This window comes from Branchiostoma lanceolatum, chromosome 13, assembly GCF_035083965.1.
Source record: "Branchiostoma lanceolatum isolate klBraLanc5 chromosome 13, klBraLanc5.hap2, whole genome shotgun sequence".
Taxonomy (NCBI): Eukaryota; Metazoa; Chordata; class Leptocardii; order Amphioxiformes; family Branchiostomatidae; genus Branchiostoma; species Branchiostoma lanceolatum.
In genome coordinates, this window is record NC_089734.1 from 7,434,305 (window position 1) to 7,450,509 (window position 16,205).

Here is a 16,205-nt window from a genome sequence, read left to right on the forward strand (position 1 = left end):
ATTTATTAAAGGGGAAGGTCAAGTTCGATGATGGGCCTCCTAGCAGGTACTTTGGGTACTGCAGTGTAGCTTCAAAGTTTGAGGTCGAATTTTCTGCAAGTGCTTTGGTCATGATTTTTGTGTGGTAGATAGTCCATGCCACATGAAGTAAGTTGTGCACGTTTGGGCCCTCTAGCGGCTTGTTTGGAGCTGCAGCGGGTGTTTTTAATTTATTTGTTTTGACCTTTGGACATGAATAACTAGACTTATGGTCAACGGATCGTCTTGATTTATGGTATGTAGATAGCTCGATTAATGATTTACATAATTGAATATCCATTATGCAAACCAGGAGCTAATTTGCATAATTAGCAAAGAAAGTTTATAAATCTGCTGCCTTTCAAAATAGGACTCTTAAACATGTGACATATATAGCTGAAAAAGAGAGAGGTATCGATAGATACCAATAATGCTAATAGCTACCTATTTTGCATAATTAATGAGAAAATACTAATTGGAAATACCACAATAGTAAATGATTGGAATTTCATTCTTGTATCATTAGGAAGCTAAGTAAAGGTGAACAATATCAGACAAAAATCATGCATGACAAGGCCATAATTCATTAACATAATTTATAAGGAAATGTCTACAATTCCCTTTCAATTTGCTATTTTTAAGTCTATATATTCAGGTTAAATTGCACTGACAGGTGATCTAGTTTACCGGAGCAGGCTCCCTGTGAGACGTCCCTGGAGGACACATGTGATACTTAAATTGCCTGGTGCAGGGCTCTGTTCTGGGGTCAGGGAGGTCACACGGGCATTTAAACACAACAGCCTTACGATCTAACGCTCTCCCTGTTGGAAGGTATAGGTTTGATAAAAACTGATTGATATGTCGACTATGAAAATAAGGGCATAATTGAAGCAAATACATTGCCAACAAATTGCCTTCTTTTCTGTAGTAAAGATAAAAGTTATGATACCAATTAAGCAAAAATATTCTTACAGTGATTATTTTTATAACTCTTGGGAGAACTCGTGTAGGTATAGGTATGGGTTTGTTTTAAACTTTGAAAGAGAATACTAGTAACTCAAGAAGGTGATGACGGATCGTCATGATTTGTAGGGATGTACATAGTTTGAGTGATGATTTACATGATCGTATAAGAATCATGCAAATCAGGATCTGTGATGTGAAAAAGTATACAAACCCTTGCATTCCATTGTAGTCAAACACGTGACATGTAACTGAGAAAGAGAGGAATATTGATAGATATCAATTATGCAAACGAATACCTAATTTGCATAATTTATGACAAAATACTATAATTCCAGAGTGGTAAATGATGGGATTTCATTCTTGTGGCGTTTGGGAGATAATCAAATGTGGACGTTATCAGACATAAATCATGATGGCCTCATTTACATAATATATGAGGAAATGCTGCAATGGCCCTCTTTTCTAAGATTTTACTTTAATGCTGTGTTTTGTGTAGAGAAAAGGATCACTTGAAATTCATGCAATCGAGGACCTTATTTACATACTGAGTGATAAGCATTCACTCGAAAAGGCTAACATCAGTCGGCGAAGGTATGAGGTCGTGGAACTCTAGTTTCTTAATTAGACTTCCCCATTCACAAAATGGAGGGAGATACTACAGGTGATTGCTTATCCCTGCTTGTAACCTCAATTGTTAACACTGATTAAGTTTATATTTCCAAGGTTTTAACTATTAACTGGTTTCAAAAAAGAAATTTTCAGCAAAATAAAACGAGTCAAGTATCATTTCCTTTGACGCATTTGTTAGAAACACAGCTAACAATTATTATGAATTAAAACTGCCTTCATTATAGAAATTCCTGTCAAATGCTTAATCAAAGAATGCTTATCGGGATTGATTGAGCATACGTGTTTCTCTATGCTCTAGATCTGCTCATATGTTGTTGTTTTTCGGCAGGGAGAAATGAGGAACGAAACTCCACTCTGTAAGAAAACAAAGGTCTAATAAGAAAACAACAAAGCTACATCAACCATCCATCTTTCCATCTAGCCAAGCCTTAGGCCCATGAAAAATTGTTGTTTCCCGTTACCCGACCGACCCTAGCAAAACTCTGCCGACTCTAGCCTTTTTGGTCGGCCGCTGGCAGGGGACATAAAACTTTCGTGGAGTGAACATTCTACTTCTTTGTTCAGTATAGGTGTGCTTGTACAATCTATACAACATGCACCTGTATAATCACAATAGGATGTTAAAAGCCTGGTGCATTTCAGTATTACATTGTTAAACTGTATCTGTTGTTTGATCACTTCGGACGAACTGAAAGAAATAAACTAAATTCGATAATAAAGAATAACAGAATCTACATTTTTTCAGGACTGTAACCGGAAACACCAGCAGTAGTTGATTTTTTTTTCCAAATAGAAACTTGACTGCAGTTTACAATGTGGAAAGTACGACAAGAGTGATCTGAAATTTCGTACCTTGATGTAACCTGGCAGATTCTTCCAGAACTGCACATTCGGGATGACCTCTGACCCTTGTTTTCCTCTGATGACCTTGTTAAATATGGCGCCTACCAGGAAATACCCAGCAAAGGCAGACACAGCTCTGAAGGGTAAAGAAACAGATGTGAAAGTTTTAGTCTGAACTGAATATATATGCATACACTTTTTATGAAATATCATTGTAATCTTAAACTGGTATAAATATGATATAACAAAAGGCGATGTTTGGAAACTATGAGGGTTGTTACAGTGTTGGTTTTGTGTACTTACATGATTAGGAAGACAGTGCCGCCACCAAGACCTGCTCTTGGAGATGGAGTAGGATTGATAGGAATGAGGCCGGCACAATCTGCATCCGCTCCAGGGCAGGCACAGGCGCTGGATAACTGGAACAGCTGAGAAGGCACAACATAGGCTACTTTTAGTGGAGCAAAAGCAACAAACAAATTATACACGAACGCACACACACGTACATACACATACACACACGTACACACACATGCTCTCTCACTTCCCCTCTTTCTCTCTCTCTCTCCCTCTCTTTCTCACACGCACGCAAACACACACACACACTTACACACACACGCTCGCTCTCTCTTCCCCCTCTTTCTCTCTGCTTCCTTCTCTCTCACACACACACGCGCGCGCGCACGAACGCACACACCCACACACACCCCACATACACCCCCCCAGACACACAAACACACACACACAAACACACACACACGATCATGTAACCATACTGAAGTAGTCACATTGCTCTTACGTATGAATTCGGAACGTCTTGTCCGTCCACAGTAAAGTCGGTATCACCAGTGGTACATGTCGCGATTATCAAACTCGATCTATTAAAGAAAAGGAGAATAAGTAAGCGGAATTAACATATTCAGGCAGTGTACTTCATGTTACATCTTACAATAATACTGTAAATGTAGAAATGTTCGCGGGGATTTAACATCGCGGTAGAGAGAAAATTGAGTGTTCGTGGTCGTTTAAGTTCGCGTTTGAAACAATAGTAGCGCTACAGTCACATAATGGAATCACTTTTCGCGATGATTTTAAGTTAGCGGTTAAGAGTTCACCGCAAAAACCGTGAATATTTCTGAATGTACAGTATGTTCTTCAAACAAGATTTCGGTACTGTTACTTTTACGATTGTGTCCTCATACCATGAAACTTGATATAAAGCTTACCTCTGTCCGTCCGCAGAGGTATAGCCGAACGACACAGCTGACGCTCCTGTGATGGGATCCTGGCTGGCCTGGATTTCTACTGAATCATGGCGACCAAGATCGTAGTACGCAGAACCGTCATTCTTTTTCTGACAAACCTATAAAACAAAAGAAGCAAACAAACATCATCAATGATAGGAGCTTGATTGCGGAGAGCAACACTTTGAAAAGAAGCACATAGGTCTGTTAGAAAATACCGTCATACATCAAAGTATCTTAAAATGTTTCTACTACCGCCACGCCCTGGCACGAGCCCTCGTCGAAGGGTTCACACGGATTCCACGAGTACAGGAAATCGTCAGGGACTTCCGTCGCAGGAACGTCCTTAAAACTGAAAACAAAACATTCAATCAGAGAAAATGTAAGTTTCTTGGCTTTCGCTCTCAAGACCATGCCTCTGATACTCATTTGTGTATCAACCTTCTTGAAGTTTATGACTTTAGGACTCTCTAGTCTCTACATCATGTCGTACCCTCTTAGCTATTTCAAGCAATCTACATTAGGGCGTACCAACTATTCAACCGGGACGGGGGGTGATACCGACTTCCAACAACCTTTGACCCATTTCTGACGTCACACGTGAATAGAATGGGGTCAGAAAGCTGAGGAAGACTGAGCACATATTTTTGGAGAACAGTTTGATTCTTCATGATGTACCAACTCAAATGAACCTTCCTGCTAACTTATGGTCAATCCATAGCCTAGAATCAGATTACATAGTCGATGTTATGAATGATACTTACGTGGGGTTTCCTGCCAGCAGCGGGCTGAGGTCGACCTCCCCTGTCCCGTCACTCATCCTGCAGGAGCACGGTCCGGTCTTGTCACATGTCGGGGTCTGTCGTCCCGCACATAACGGATCCGCGTTGGGGCATGCGCAGGGGCTCTCTAGCTGGAAACTCTGTGGGGATAGATAGGCCATCACACATGATGTTAGCATTAAGGCCATACTGATTTGATTACATTTATGACATCCTCTGAGGGCTCCGAAACTAATGCAGGCGTGCTAAAAAAACTTTTGTTTGACAAATGACTGAGCACTTGGAACAAGGTATACCAAACAATAAATTCGGTAGCTTTTTACGTTAGAAGACTTCGTTCACGGCTCGAAATACATATCTCTGAGCTTAGCATAAAGGTTTATCTGTGTTGGTAAATGACATTATGAAAAGGCTTTTCATCATATATCTGCTTAGTTGTACTGAATCACATAGCAAACTACGAGTGCGACATTTGTATCCGTTTTCCGATATTTTTCTGCAATCTTTGACATGTATTTGCTCATTTTACAGCTGCTCTGCACACATCACAGTTTGGTCGCAATTTTGTTTTGAACGAACGAATAGTAATACGCGCGCAGATGTCATCCAAATTCAAATCAACTGAACATAACACAGCAAGGGTCTCACATAAGAGTTCTCAGTTGTTTGTCCTTCGGCTGTAAAGGTGGTGGTGTCACCTGTGGTACACGTCGCCACAACCATACTATCCCTGAAGGAAGAAATAGAACGACCATTGTATGCTAAAACGGTGTACGTGTAACAATAAAATCATAGCTTGAAAGCGCTACAAAAAATAGAATCTCCACCGATATTGTTGGATGAATGGTCAAAAGTCTTGTAGTTAGGGTTGTGGATTCAGAACCTGGGGGTCCTGAGTTCGAATCCCTGACAGGTCACGATGTTGTGCCCTCGAGAAAGACACTTAACACCAGTAGGTGTCCATCCCTTTGTGAGTTGATAAAATAAATCTGTCCCACATATACAGCTAGTACAAACCTGGTGTGTTACAAAAATGTACCGGCCATGAGGCGGTTTACCGGGTATGCAATACAAACAAACACAATCGCATGAATCAAGAAGGCCTATTATACGATATTCGTGTCATAATGTTTGAGAGACCTTTAATAAAACAAATGTACCTCTCTCCGTCCTCAGATAGGTAGGCGAATGAAACGACGACGTCTCCGCTTGAGGCGTCCTTACCGCCTGAGATCTGTACCGAATCCTGCTTTCCGAGATCGTAATACTCCGAACCGTCACTAGCGCTTTTACATGCCTGTGATAACAATGGTATTCTATGACGTTCCATGTCTTTTAACGTGGTCTGTAAATTTTCTTTATCACAGTATAATGTTCTTCATTTCTTATTGTTCTCAGCATATGGAGTCTACATAACTGCAAAAAACACAAATAGATAGAAAACAATGCCCCCCCCCCCGTTATAAGCTGCCTCGTCATGTCAGTTATACCAACTCTAAATTGTACTTTCTGCCACAACGCCAAAGCTGACCTTTGCGGTCATCTTCCCTATTTTTTGTATATAACTACGGACACACACCATCACAAGCCCACCTACTTACATAGTCCCTTGACCTCCAAGTCGTTGAGGGGTCATGAACAAACAGGCACACGGAGATAAAAAAAAACTCCGTACGGATTCAATAAGGAAGTACGTAAACAAACAAGTTTCTTAACCTACCGCCACATCTTTACATGAGCCCTCGGAGAAAGGTTCGCAGGGGTTCCAGGAGTACAAGAAGCCATCGGGAAAAATGGTCGAATTGTAGTCTCTGAACCTGAAAGAAATAAGTGAAAGAATAAAGGTTAAAGGAGGTCGTTCTTATACGCACTTAACATGACCATACATGTATATGTACTTTTTGTTTGATTACCTCTATAAAAAATCAAGGTCGAACATGGGCCTCCTGGTGGCTGATACCTGGAAGTGCATCATAATATCCGTTTTTGTATCTTTTGTCCTGGACACCTTATAGCCTTGTTTACGATACTTTTGCTCAGGAATGACATCCCTAGGTGTATAACAGACCAATAAAAAAAAGCCTTGATGAAAAATATGTTGATTCCAAAGACTCCAACACTAACGTAGGGTTCCCCGATAGCAGCAGCTGTAGGTTGACCTCCCCCGAACCGTCACTCATACTGCATGAGCACGGCCCAGTCTTCTCACACGTGACCGGCTTCAGGCCGGCACAGTCCGGTCCGGCGCCGGGACAGGCACATGGGCTGCTCATCTGGATAAGCTGTAACAATATCGTCGCCGATTAGCAACTAGTGCATTATTACATTTAGCTGAAAGGTTTGTTATTCTCTTTCCTCTGTATTAGAACAGTGCAGAGCGTTTTTTTTTGTGATTTGAAACGTAGAGGTTCCTCATGATATGGAAGTATGGGTACCAGTATGGTATTGCAGAATAACCTCCTTGTTGCAAAAAATACCATTACTTCTATTACCACTGATGACAATGATGATAATAATGATAATGATAGTAATAATGATAATAATCACGTACGTAGGAACCCTTCACAATCTCTCCTTCCACCACGACGCTAGTTTCACCTGTGGTGCATTTCGCGAGGACCAAACTTGTTCTGAAAGTAGAGTTTGGAAACTTGCTATATAGCACATATACTCTTATACTGTTACAGTAGTGCTGCACAGATTGGAGTTGTTTTAGAGTGATATTACAGGTGATGCCACAGATTCAGATCTTCAGAAGATCGGTAGCCTACCGTGGACCAAATGTCTGGAACAGCCTACCGCCAGACACACGTACGGCTCCGAATCTGACTTCCTTCAAGAGACTCTTGAAGTAACGGAAATGAACTAAACGAACGGACACGGACCATGAACCAGCTTTCCCCCTACTTTATGTTGTATGTTGTAGAAATTGTATATTGTTGTACCATAAATATGAAATGATATATGTTGATAGAGTTATTAGGACTCAAATGACTGTGTATCTCTGTTATATTGTATCTGACCCTTACCTCTTCCCTCATGACCTCAATGAAAAGCGGCCTGCGTGCCGATTTGAGCTTATCATGAATAAACAAAGGTTCAAACAAACAAACAAACAAACAAACAGGTAATAACATCATAGTGCACATAAATTTTCACAGTTTGAATGTTGAATCTACTATGTTGACACATTTGCAACACAAGTACTTATTTGTCAATGTGAGACAAGAAAGACAAAATTAGTAATATGTATATTAATTTTTATATCTGTAAGTGGTTCGCTTCAGATTAATTAGAGAAAAAATGTACCTCTCTCCGTCTAGAGACGTGTAGGCAAAATTGATCAGCGTCTCCCCAGTATCAGGATCCTGGCTGGATGAAATCTCGACGCTGTCTTGAGTTCCGATATCTTCGTACTCGGAACCATCGTTCTTTTTTTGACAGACCTTAGAAAGGGAACATTTTCATTCTTTTATTCATGTATTGTGATTAAATGAAGGAGTACAGTAATAAATTTAGCAGCCAACCACCATTCACAAGTCACATCCGTGAATAGTTTCATCAGGTTGGTTAGTCACTGGATAAGTTATTTGTACAGAACCAATCTTCTTATTCAAGACCGACGTTTAGCGACCGTATGTCACCTTTCTCGGGGAATTCTGACTGGTTCTGTTTAGCACTGCAGCAAGGTATCGCTGTTAATAGATACAGCTGTAAACATCGCTACCTGTCTATGTATTTGTGTACTACTTTACGTTTGGGACCACATCTATTAGCAGCGACATCTTCCGATCTAGCAAATCTTACCGCGACATCTTGACATTGGCCTTCCGTGAACGACTGGCAGGGATTCCACGAGTAGAGGTACTCATCAGGCACTGTGGTGGCAAGGAGGTCCTTGTAGCTAAGGGAACGAAACGGTCGTAGATTAATTCCGACCTTTTGCAACGTACCGGAGATTGCTACAAGGATGAAGGAATTGCTACAAGGATGAAGGAATTGGTGTGGGTATGCAGGTATGATTATTGCCTTCGGGAAGGCGGTTCATCTCCGACGTGAGTACTGTTTTTGGTTGTGTATGCGTGTTCGTACCAATAGCTTAAGATCCTTTTGGTAGATTTGTATAGATTTTGGTACGTGGACAGTTATGGAGGTCCAAGGGAAATATGGCGACCTTGGGCCCCCTAGCATTTTTTTTGGTACTGCAGAACTACAGGCCGACAACTCTTTTCTGACAGTGGTGTGGTATAGTCCATAGATAGCTTTTCTGACCAGCGAGGTCAATAACCTCAATTTAGGACACCCAGGTTGCTCGTGACTTGAGCGTCAACATGTTATAGCTGGGGATAAGGCTATGGCTGTGGAATTAAGAAACATACAAAACTCTAGATGTTTCTTGTTCAAACTGTTGATGCTTTGCATAATTCGTGTATCCTACGTTTCTCTGCAAACTGTTCACGTTTGTGTTGTTTATTTTATATTTTCCAGTCACCCGGGATAGCCCCTTATAATAGCCTCAGGCTAGTTGGGTTGGGTAGCCCATGGCTGTGTGTATTTTACACGGCCTAATGAATTAAATCAACTTTTAATCTAAAAATCTTACGTTGGGTTTCCTGCCAGCAGAGGGCTGAGGTCGACCTCCCCTGACCCGTCACTCATATTGCAGGAGCACGGTCCCGTCTTGTCACATGTAGGCGGCTGTCGTCCCGCACACTCCGGTCCAGCATTCACGCAGGCGCAAGGGCTCTCCAGCTGAAAAACCTAGGTATATCCGATGGAAATTATATAGTTAATTCCAATGTCTTCAATGTATATTTAGGTAAGTATGCGTCGCCAGGACATTGAGACAGGCGCACGGGTTCTCCAGCTGGAAAACCTGGCAGATTTGTTAATCCCAATTGTCTTCAATGTATATTCAGGCATGTATAGGTTGCCATTGTATCTTTACCAGCGTTGCATTATTCATCACAAATGAACAATGTAAGAGTGATTATTATAGCAACTGCAATTCTCTCACAAATTAGGTCAGATTATACTCACGTATGTGTTCATGACTGTTTGCCCTTCTACGGTGAAGTTGGTTTCTCCTGTGGTACACTTCGTGACCACAAGACTCGCCCTGAAAACACAAACAAATTCTGCAGCTGTATCTCAGGAGAACTGAAGGGGGGGGGGGGGGTATCATCTATGAATAGTACATGTGATCTGCAGGTCAACACGATAGTTTTTCTCTTATTATTGTTCTTGAATTATTGTAGTAAAATTCACATGATAAATCATTTCCTTAGTCCACAAGCAGATGTCGGAAGAGAAGACCATAACATTTCTGAGAGACCGTATAATTTCTGAGTGACCTTACCATTTCTGAGTGACCGTATACTTTCTGAGAGATCGTATAATTTCCGAGTGACTATATCATTTCTGCTGTGACCCTATCATTACTGAGTGACCGTATCATTTCTGAGTGACCTTATCATTTCCGAGTGATCGCATCATTTCTCAGTACTACCCGTACCTCTCATCGTCTGCAGACGAGTAGGCGAAAGACACGACCGTCTCCCCCGTGTCGGGGTCCACACTGACGTCCGTCTCCATTGAGTCCTGAACCCCGAGCCCCATGTACGCCGTGCCGTCCTTCTTTTTCTGACAAACCTTTAGCGAGAGAAAAAATGATGTTATATGAAAACAATTATATACTTTCCAATACCATCACACCGACAAAGCATACAGAATACATTTTGTACCCCCATTCGACTAGGACGGCGCTCTCGCCGCGCGCTCTCTGCATCCTAAAAACAGAACGTTCAACGAATTTGATACGATATAAACTAATCCTTTTTTACGCTTTATGTACTTGTTGTCTTTTCAGTCATGCTTTTACATTTTGCATGATACTAGCATTCCAATTATGAAATCAAAAGTTACATATATCCAATATAGGTCGCGGCGATGTCGGAATGGGGGCCTGGTCTTTCCAAATTCGACCGATCCCTAAAAAGCCTGTAGGTGCGAATGACAACAATGACAACTCACCGAAACATTTTTGCACAAGCCCTCGGTGAAAGGTTCGCACGGGTTCCATGAGTACAAGTACTCATCGGGGGTGATGGTCGCTGGGTAGTCTTTAAAACTGAAGAAGGAGATCATACAAAGTAGGGCCATTTATTACTAATCCTGTCGTTCATCATATGTAGCATAATTTTACAACGCTAATGATACAAACAGAAAGAAAGAAATAAAGAACAAGAATTAATGCAAACATAAACCACGGATCCCGAAGAGGCTAATACGTAAAAGGTGGAAACAAAATTTGAACTGCGACGTAAATATAAGGAATATCCTTTCATGACAACAATACGTACCATAGTTTACAGGTCTAGTTGTGTTCAATACTTGAATTATTTCTACCTCTATAGGTATTTGGATGTAACATTTAAGTATTCTGCTGTGTTAAGATTCCGAAGCGAACTTTGTCCCCCTTGGTTCACCGCACTGTCCGTACAACTTACCTCGGGTTGGCTGACACCAGCGGCCGCAGGTTGATCTCTCCCGACCCGTCACTCAGCCGACACGAGCACGGGCCTGTCTTGTCACATGTTACATCTTGCTGACCAGATACGAGCTGAAATAATAAAAGAACATTCACAAAACCTAGAAGAAATCTTGAGGACTTCAATGGGTCCATCTTTGAAGTGGGCGTTGTGATTATCTAAGAGGGGCACATTTTGTTGCACTTAACTAACTTTATAAAAGTCTTTTAATTGCAAGGTTGTAATCTTGAATTTAAAATGAATGTAATGCTTTATTGTTCTATATACTGCAAGGGTACGGATACAGAATGAAATACAGTCAATCATAATGTCAGCTATACAGAAGGACACTACCCTACGCGTCTTAAGATGGTACCGCCCAACAAACATCTTTGTCAACAAATTCAATCTGTTTGATCGGTGAAATTATTAACTAGACATATCGCGGTTTAGACTACAAAGTCCTCTAAAAGTAGGCCATCCGAAGCTCATGTGAGATCACACTGCGACCTAAATTTGATTTGTTGCATTCTTAATTGTAATATTATCCAAAATGTCAAATTATAACTGAGAAGACAACAAAACACACAAAGATTCGTTTTTCATCTATGAAATTCGTTGAGCACTTTAACACAGCGTAGTTGCAGCGATGTCGTCGCCCTAGTGAAATGAAGGAATGGCAAAGTTGAAAGTTGAAAGGTTACAGCTCACATGCCCGTTGATCTTTAGAACCACCTGCAGAGTCCATCATAAGGAGGGTATTGATGAGTACAAAGTTTCAGGATCAGTTCATTTCGTAAAATACATAACTTTTTATCTAGTCCCTTTAATATTTCACCTAAAGCGTTTTCGTGCTAATATTCGAAGTACATCACATTTAGTGCATGTCAATATCTGTCAATGGAATAATCCCCAAATTTAACGTCAAAATATCACAAAACCTTTGATAAGATATCATGGCCCCCTATATCTAGGAATCAGAATGGTTTGTTCTTAAACACAGTATAGAATCAAAGCAGAGCTTCCTAACACGATGTTTCTCACTCTAACTTGCATGTCGCTGTTGTGGCTAGCTGGACAGGGAGATGCCCAAAACACGACATCATGTACCAAGGACTCCGCCTGTTCCTGCACTATGAGTGACGGCTCTGGGATCGTTAGCTTACAGTTCGTAGAGAATGGTAACCCAACGTGAGTACAACATGAGCAGTAACTTATTATCTTTTTTGTGGGGGCGCCAAAGTCCAGTGTACGAGTGATACTGATCATGATGCGGCATTGTTTTTTCAAATTAAGACTACTTCTGATTTCATATGCAGCTTAAGTGTGTAATTTATGACTGTGTATAATGTAAGCATTTGAACTATACAAACCCCCGGCGTGTCTGTTAAAAAAACCTACCTGTTTTAAGGTAGTATCACTTATGATTTGAAGACACTTATGCATGTGTTTAGTGATGTTTAGATTTTATGAACGATATTTTGTAGATTGTCTAAGTTTTGAATATTGTATATAAAATGGCACCCAATTTAGCCTGTAGACACTTGTCATAACTGATCATGATAACCATCCATCCATCCATCCATCCATTCATCCATCCATCCATTCGTTCATTCAGGTATAAAGACCAAGTTGCGACCATAGCCAAGGATGAGTACCTGTACTCGTGGAACCCGTGTACTCCGTTTACTGAGGGTCCGGCGGGGGATCCAGACTCATGTACCAACATGGCGGTAAGTAAATTTAGAATAGAATACAATAGAACTTCATTGCGCGACAATCGTAATAGCTATGGCAACTTGTACATACATGGCAGTTGAACTATTGCCTTGCCTTGTATTCGGTAGGTCGTGTGTCTCATCCCCAAGCGAGTCATTCTAAGACTTTGAAAATGGTACATGTTGTTAGCGGTCAGCATTTGGTTGAGTTTGATAGCTGTACACACAGCGGTGGTACCAGTGGTCTAGCCCCTGTCGTAGTGATTGCACAGCGTTGTGTGGCCCAAGGGCTCCTGAATCGGAGTCGGGGGCCGCCCTATGCACCAACTGGACCGGAAAGGACTTCAACTTTTTAAAACGTTTTTTTTTTATAGCTAGGGTGTGACTCAATATTTAAAGATGATGCCACGGCTTTGTGTACTTTGCAGGCTTGTCAGATTTCCAACGATCAGCAGAACTTCTTCGGGCTCGGCACTCACGACTCGGCACAGTTCGCGACGGACACCGATCCGGACACCGGCGGTACCGTAGTGACTGTCGTCTACCAGACATCCGGATCTGGAAGGTAAAGAAAATGAATATCGACAATCCATCTATCACTATAGCTGTATATCTTTCTATATCAATTCATCTATCTACCTGAGTAACACTATGTATGTATGTCTGTATGTATGTCTGTATGTATGTATGTATGTATGTATCTATCTATCTATCTATCTATCTATCTATCTGTTTATCTACCGTTCTCTCTCTCTCTCGGTCGATCGATCCATCTATCTACATCTTTCTCTGTTTCTCTCTCTATGAATCTAGCTAGCGATCTAGGTATCTTGCAATCTACATACATTGCATTTTAAAACCGTTTTGACTGCCATGTTCTACAGGGCGTCTGAAGTGCTGCTGAAATGCACGACGGGAGCCACCGTCTTCACTGTGCTTGGCGAACTTCAACAGGGACAATACGTAAGCCTCTTCATATGAATCATGTTAATAACGTTTTAAACTTCTGACACATATCAGCTGATATATCTATATTGTATATAATGGGCAACTAGAACTAAAATTCGCTAGCCTGGGCACCATCCTCCGTAATAACCTCTGGCCCAGTATTGTCGCTCGTTTAACCACTGATAGTTAGCAAGCGACAATATATATTGGCATCCAGGCTAGAAATTCGCGTCACAGCGAATGTCTATATATTTCTTGCATAGAATTGAGGGTACAGTCCCAACTGAGATACCCCTCCCAGGATTTGAATCGGGGTCGCCAAGTTGCAAACTAATTGGAAACAGGAGCCTAACTGTGACACTGCTAGAAGTTGAGCTACAGAGATACCCCTGCAAATATATTCAAACATATGCAAATATATACATAACAAGACTGATGTCGTGTACAAAGTACGTACAAAAATTGAACGTTTTCTTGTAGATTTTCCAGCTGGAGAGCCCATGCTGCTGTCCTGGGGCGGCTGCAGGCTGTGCGGACATGGGCGCTGGTATCAGCGGAGGGACCATCTTTCTCATCGCGTGGGTATATTCTCTTTGCAACGACATTAATAAACATATCTATGGCATGTCCAGGACAAAAGACACAAAAACAGGAAGTTAGGCTGCAATACCAAGGTCACACACTAGGGGCCCAAAACCGACACTGACCTTCGTCTTCCCAACAACCCACATACCAAATGTCATCACAATTCATTCAAAGGTTCTTGAGTTATGTTAACCACGAATATCCAGACATACAGACAGACAGACAGACAGACAGACAGACAGACAGACAGACAGACAAACAGACAAACAGACAGGCAGACAAACAGAAGGCAGACAGACAGACAGACAGAAAATACCGGAAGTGTGAACAAAACTCACCGTTACAAACAGAATGTACTGTAAACTGCAACACCTCCGTTTCATTGAGGCAAGATTCATGCGTTGTTGTGTTCACTGTATTTTCAGTCTCATCTCGGTGATCGTTGTGTACTTTGTTGGTGGGATGATCGTCATGAAGTTCGTGAAGGGAGCACAGGGGCTTGAAATCATCCCTAACTCGGGTTTTTGGTCCAGTCTACCGGGGTATATCAAGGTTCGTTTTCGTGTTTTTGTTGTGGAAAAATTGAACTTTTGCACTCGAAAAAATGGCGTTGTGAAAGACCTTGGCAGGCCCTACGAGTCGGACGTTTTCTGTTATAATATTAATTTTTTTGTGTTATTGCATATCAGTTAGAAATAGAAGCTTGTCTAAGTGGAAACGACCTGACAGAAATGATGTATAACCGAGAATACTGGAAACAGAATTTTGTATACGCTTGAACCCGCTGAATATTACAATGTATGTATGTATGTATGCACATCAGTTCTATTCATATCACACCATTTCTTGTTAAGGTTTGATGAAATTTCTTTTTTCTTTCGTTCTAGGCGGGCGTGTTGTTTATCGTGTCACCTTGCCGGCGGGGTGGAAAGTACGATTCAATCTAATCACCGAGAAGACTCGACGACAACGAATTGTCCTTCATACTATATTTGTAAATCTTAGGATGACAATGACTTCTCTTATACTAACAACGTCCATTGTCAAATGTGTCAAAAACAATTTTCCAAGCTGCAGAATACAAGCTTAAGCACATCATAATCTTTAAGGGTAATGAAAGGTACATGTACACCGACATTGTGGCTGTTATATTCTTTCTAAGAATGGTGTTGTTAAGAGTCGTTTAAGCAAACGCAGATCACGCCGACAGAATGGTAAAATTTAAGAGCAAACAAACTGTAACATACAGGCATGTGGTACTACAGAAAGACCATAATTTCCAGGAAAAATGTTGTAATTTTCTAAGAATGAAAGTCATGATACACTTTTTTTACCACTGATTCTTTTGTTGATATCCTCGTAACTTAACCACATTATTGAGAGAAAAAAACACGCTTAGTTGAAATCATAAGATATTGAGAAGATGTTAGATGGCTTAATATGCAAATGTGTACTTTTTAGGTCATAAAAAAGACTACCTTTGTATGATTCCATAATTGTTCATTACTTTTGTGAATAAAAATAAACTTGTTTTAACAAGCTAGGGTAGATATGTAAAAGACAATAGCGTCAAAGGGGTGACAATCTTTGAATAAAACTTGGAAACACTTCCTTGTGAGCAGGTTGCTGGTGATTATTTGATGATCGATAACTAGGTGATTATTTGATAATGCCCGGTACTTACTGCTTGGAATTGCCTAGCCATGCCATATAACTGTGCATAGATTGAAGGAGACTGATTAAAGGTCCCTTGTAGGCGTGCATGGTCTCGTGAAATCTCACGTGTTTTTGTTTAATCTTTATCAGATTGATTACCTCTTTGTTTGATTGACACAAATATATCTGGGACAGCAAAGGTACTGACCTTTGTTCACGATGTCCAGAACTCGCCCGGACGTGTCCAATGGGTCACTTACAATAATAAAAATCATAAAAATAACA

The 16,205-nt window shown here is 41.0% G+C and overlaps 3 protein-coding genes across 3 annotated transcripts; 1 reads left to right on the forward strand and 2 right to left on the reverse strand.

Moving 5' to 3' along the window:
- Positions 1-1,765: 1,765 nt before the first annotated feature.
- Positions 1,766-6,759, reverse strand: LOC136447821 (uncharacterized). Its single transcript, XM_066446888.1, has 11 exons — positions 6,608-6,759; positions 6,204-6,300; positions 5,644-5,780; positions 5,132-5,213; positions 4,466-4,623; positions 3,957-4,053; positions 3,684-3,820; positions 3,257-3,335; positions 2,761-2,885; positions 2,467-2,593; positions 1,766-1,968 (listed from the first exon to the last, which is right to left on the reverse strand). The coding sequence occupies exons 1-11, from the start codon at positions 6,754-6,756 to the stop codon at positions 1,909-1,911; spliced, it is 1,248 nt and encodes a 415-aa protein (XP_066302985.1). The 5' UTR covers positions 6,757-6,759; the 3' UTR covers positions 1,766-1,908.
- Positions 6,760-7,156: 397 nt separating this feature from the next.
- LOC136447210 (uncharacterized) lies at positions 7,157-9,595 on the reverse strand. The gene is made up of 5 exons (XM_066445926.1): positions 9,524-9,595; positions 9,087-9,244; positions 8,291-8,387; positions 7,793-7,929; positions 7,157-7,175 (listed from the first exon to the last, which is right to left on the reverse strand). The coding sequence occupies exons 1-5, from the start codon at positions 9,533-9,535 to the stop codon at positions 7,157-7,159; spliced, it is 423 nt and encodes a 140-aa protein (XP_066302023.1). The 5' UTR covers positions 9,536-9,595.
- Positions 9,596-12,001: 2,406 nt separating this feature from the next.
- Positions 12,002-15,874, forward strand: LOC136447776 (uncharacterized). The gene is made up of 7 exons (XM_066446820.1): positions 12,002-12,204; positions 12,632-12,746; positions 13,160-13,296; positions 13,616-13,694; positions 14,160-14,257; positions 14,690-14,816; positions 15,152-15,874. Exons 1-7 carry the CDS (start codon positions 12,047-12,049, stop codon positions 15,209-15,211), a joined length of 774 nt encoding a protein of 257 aa, XP_066302917.1. The 5' UTR covers positions 12,002-12,046; the 3' UTR covers positions 15,212-15,874.
- Positions 15,875-16,205: the final 331 nt, after the last annotated feature.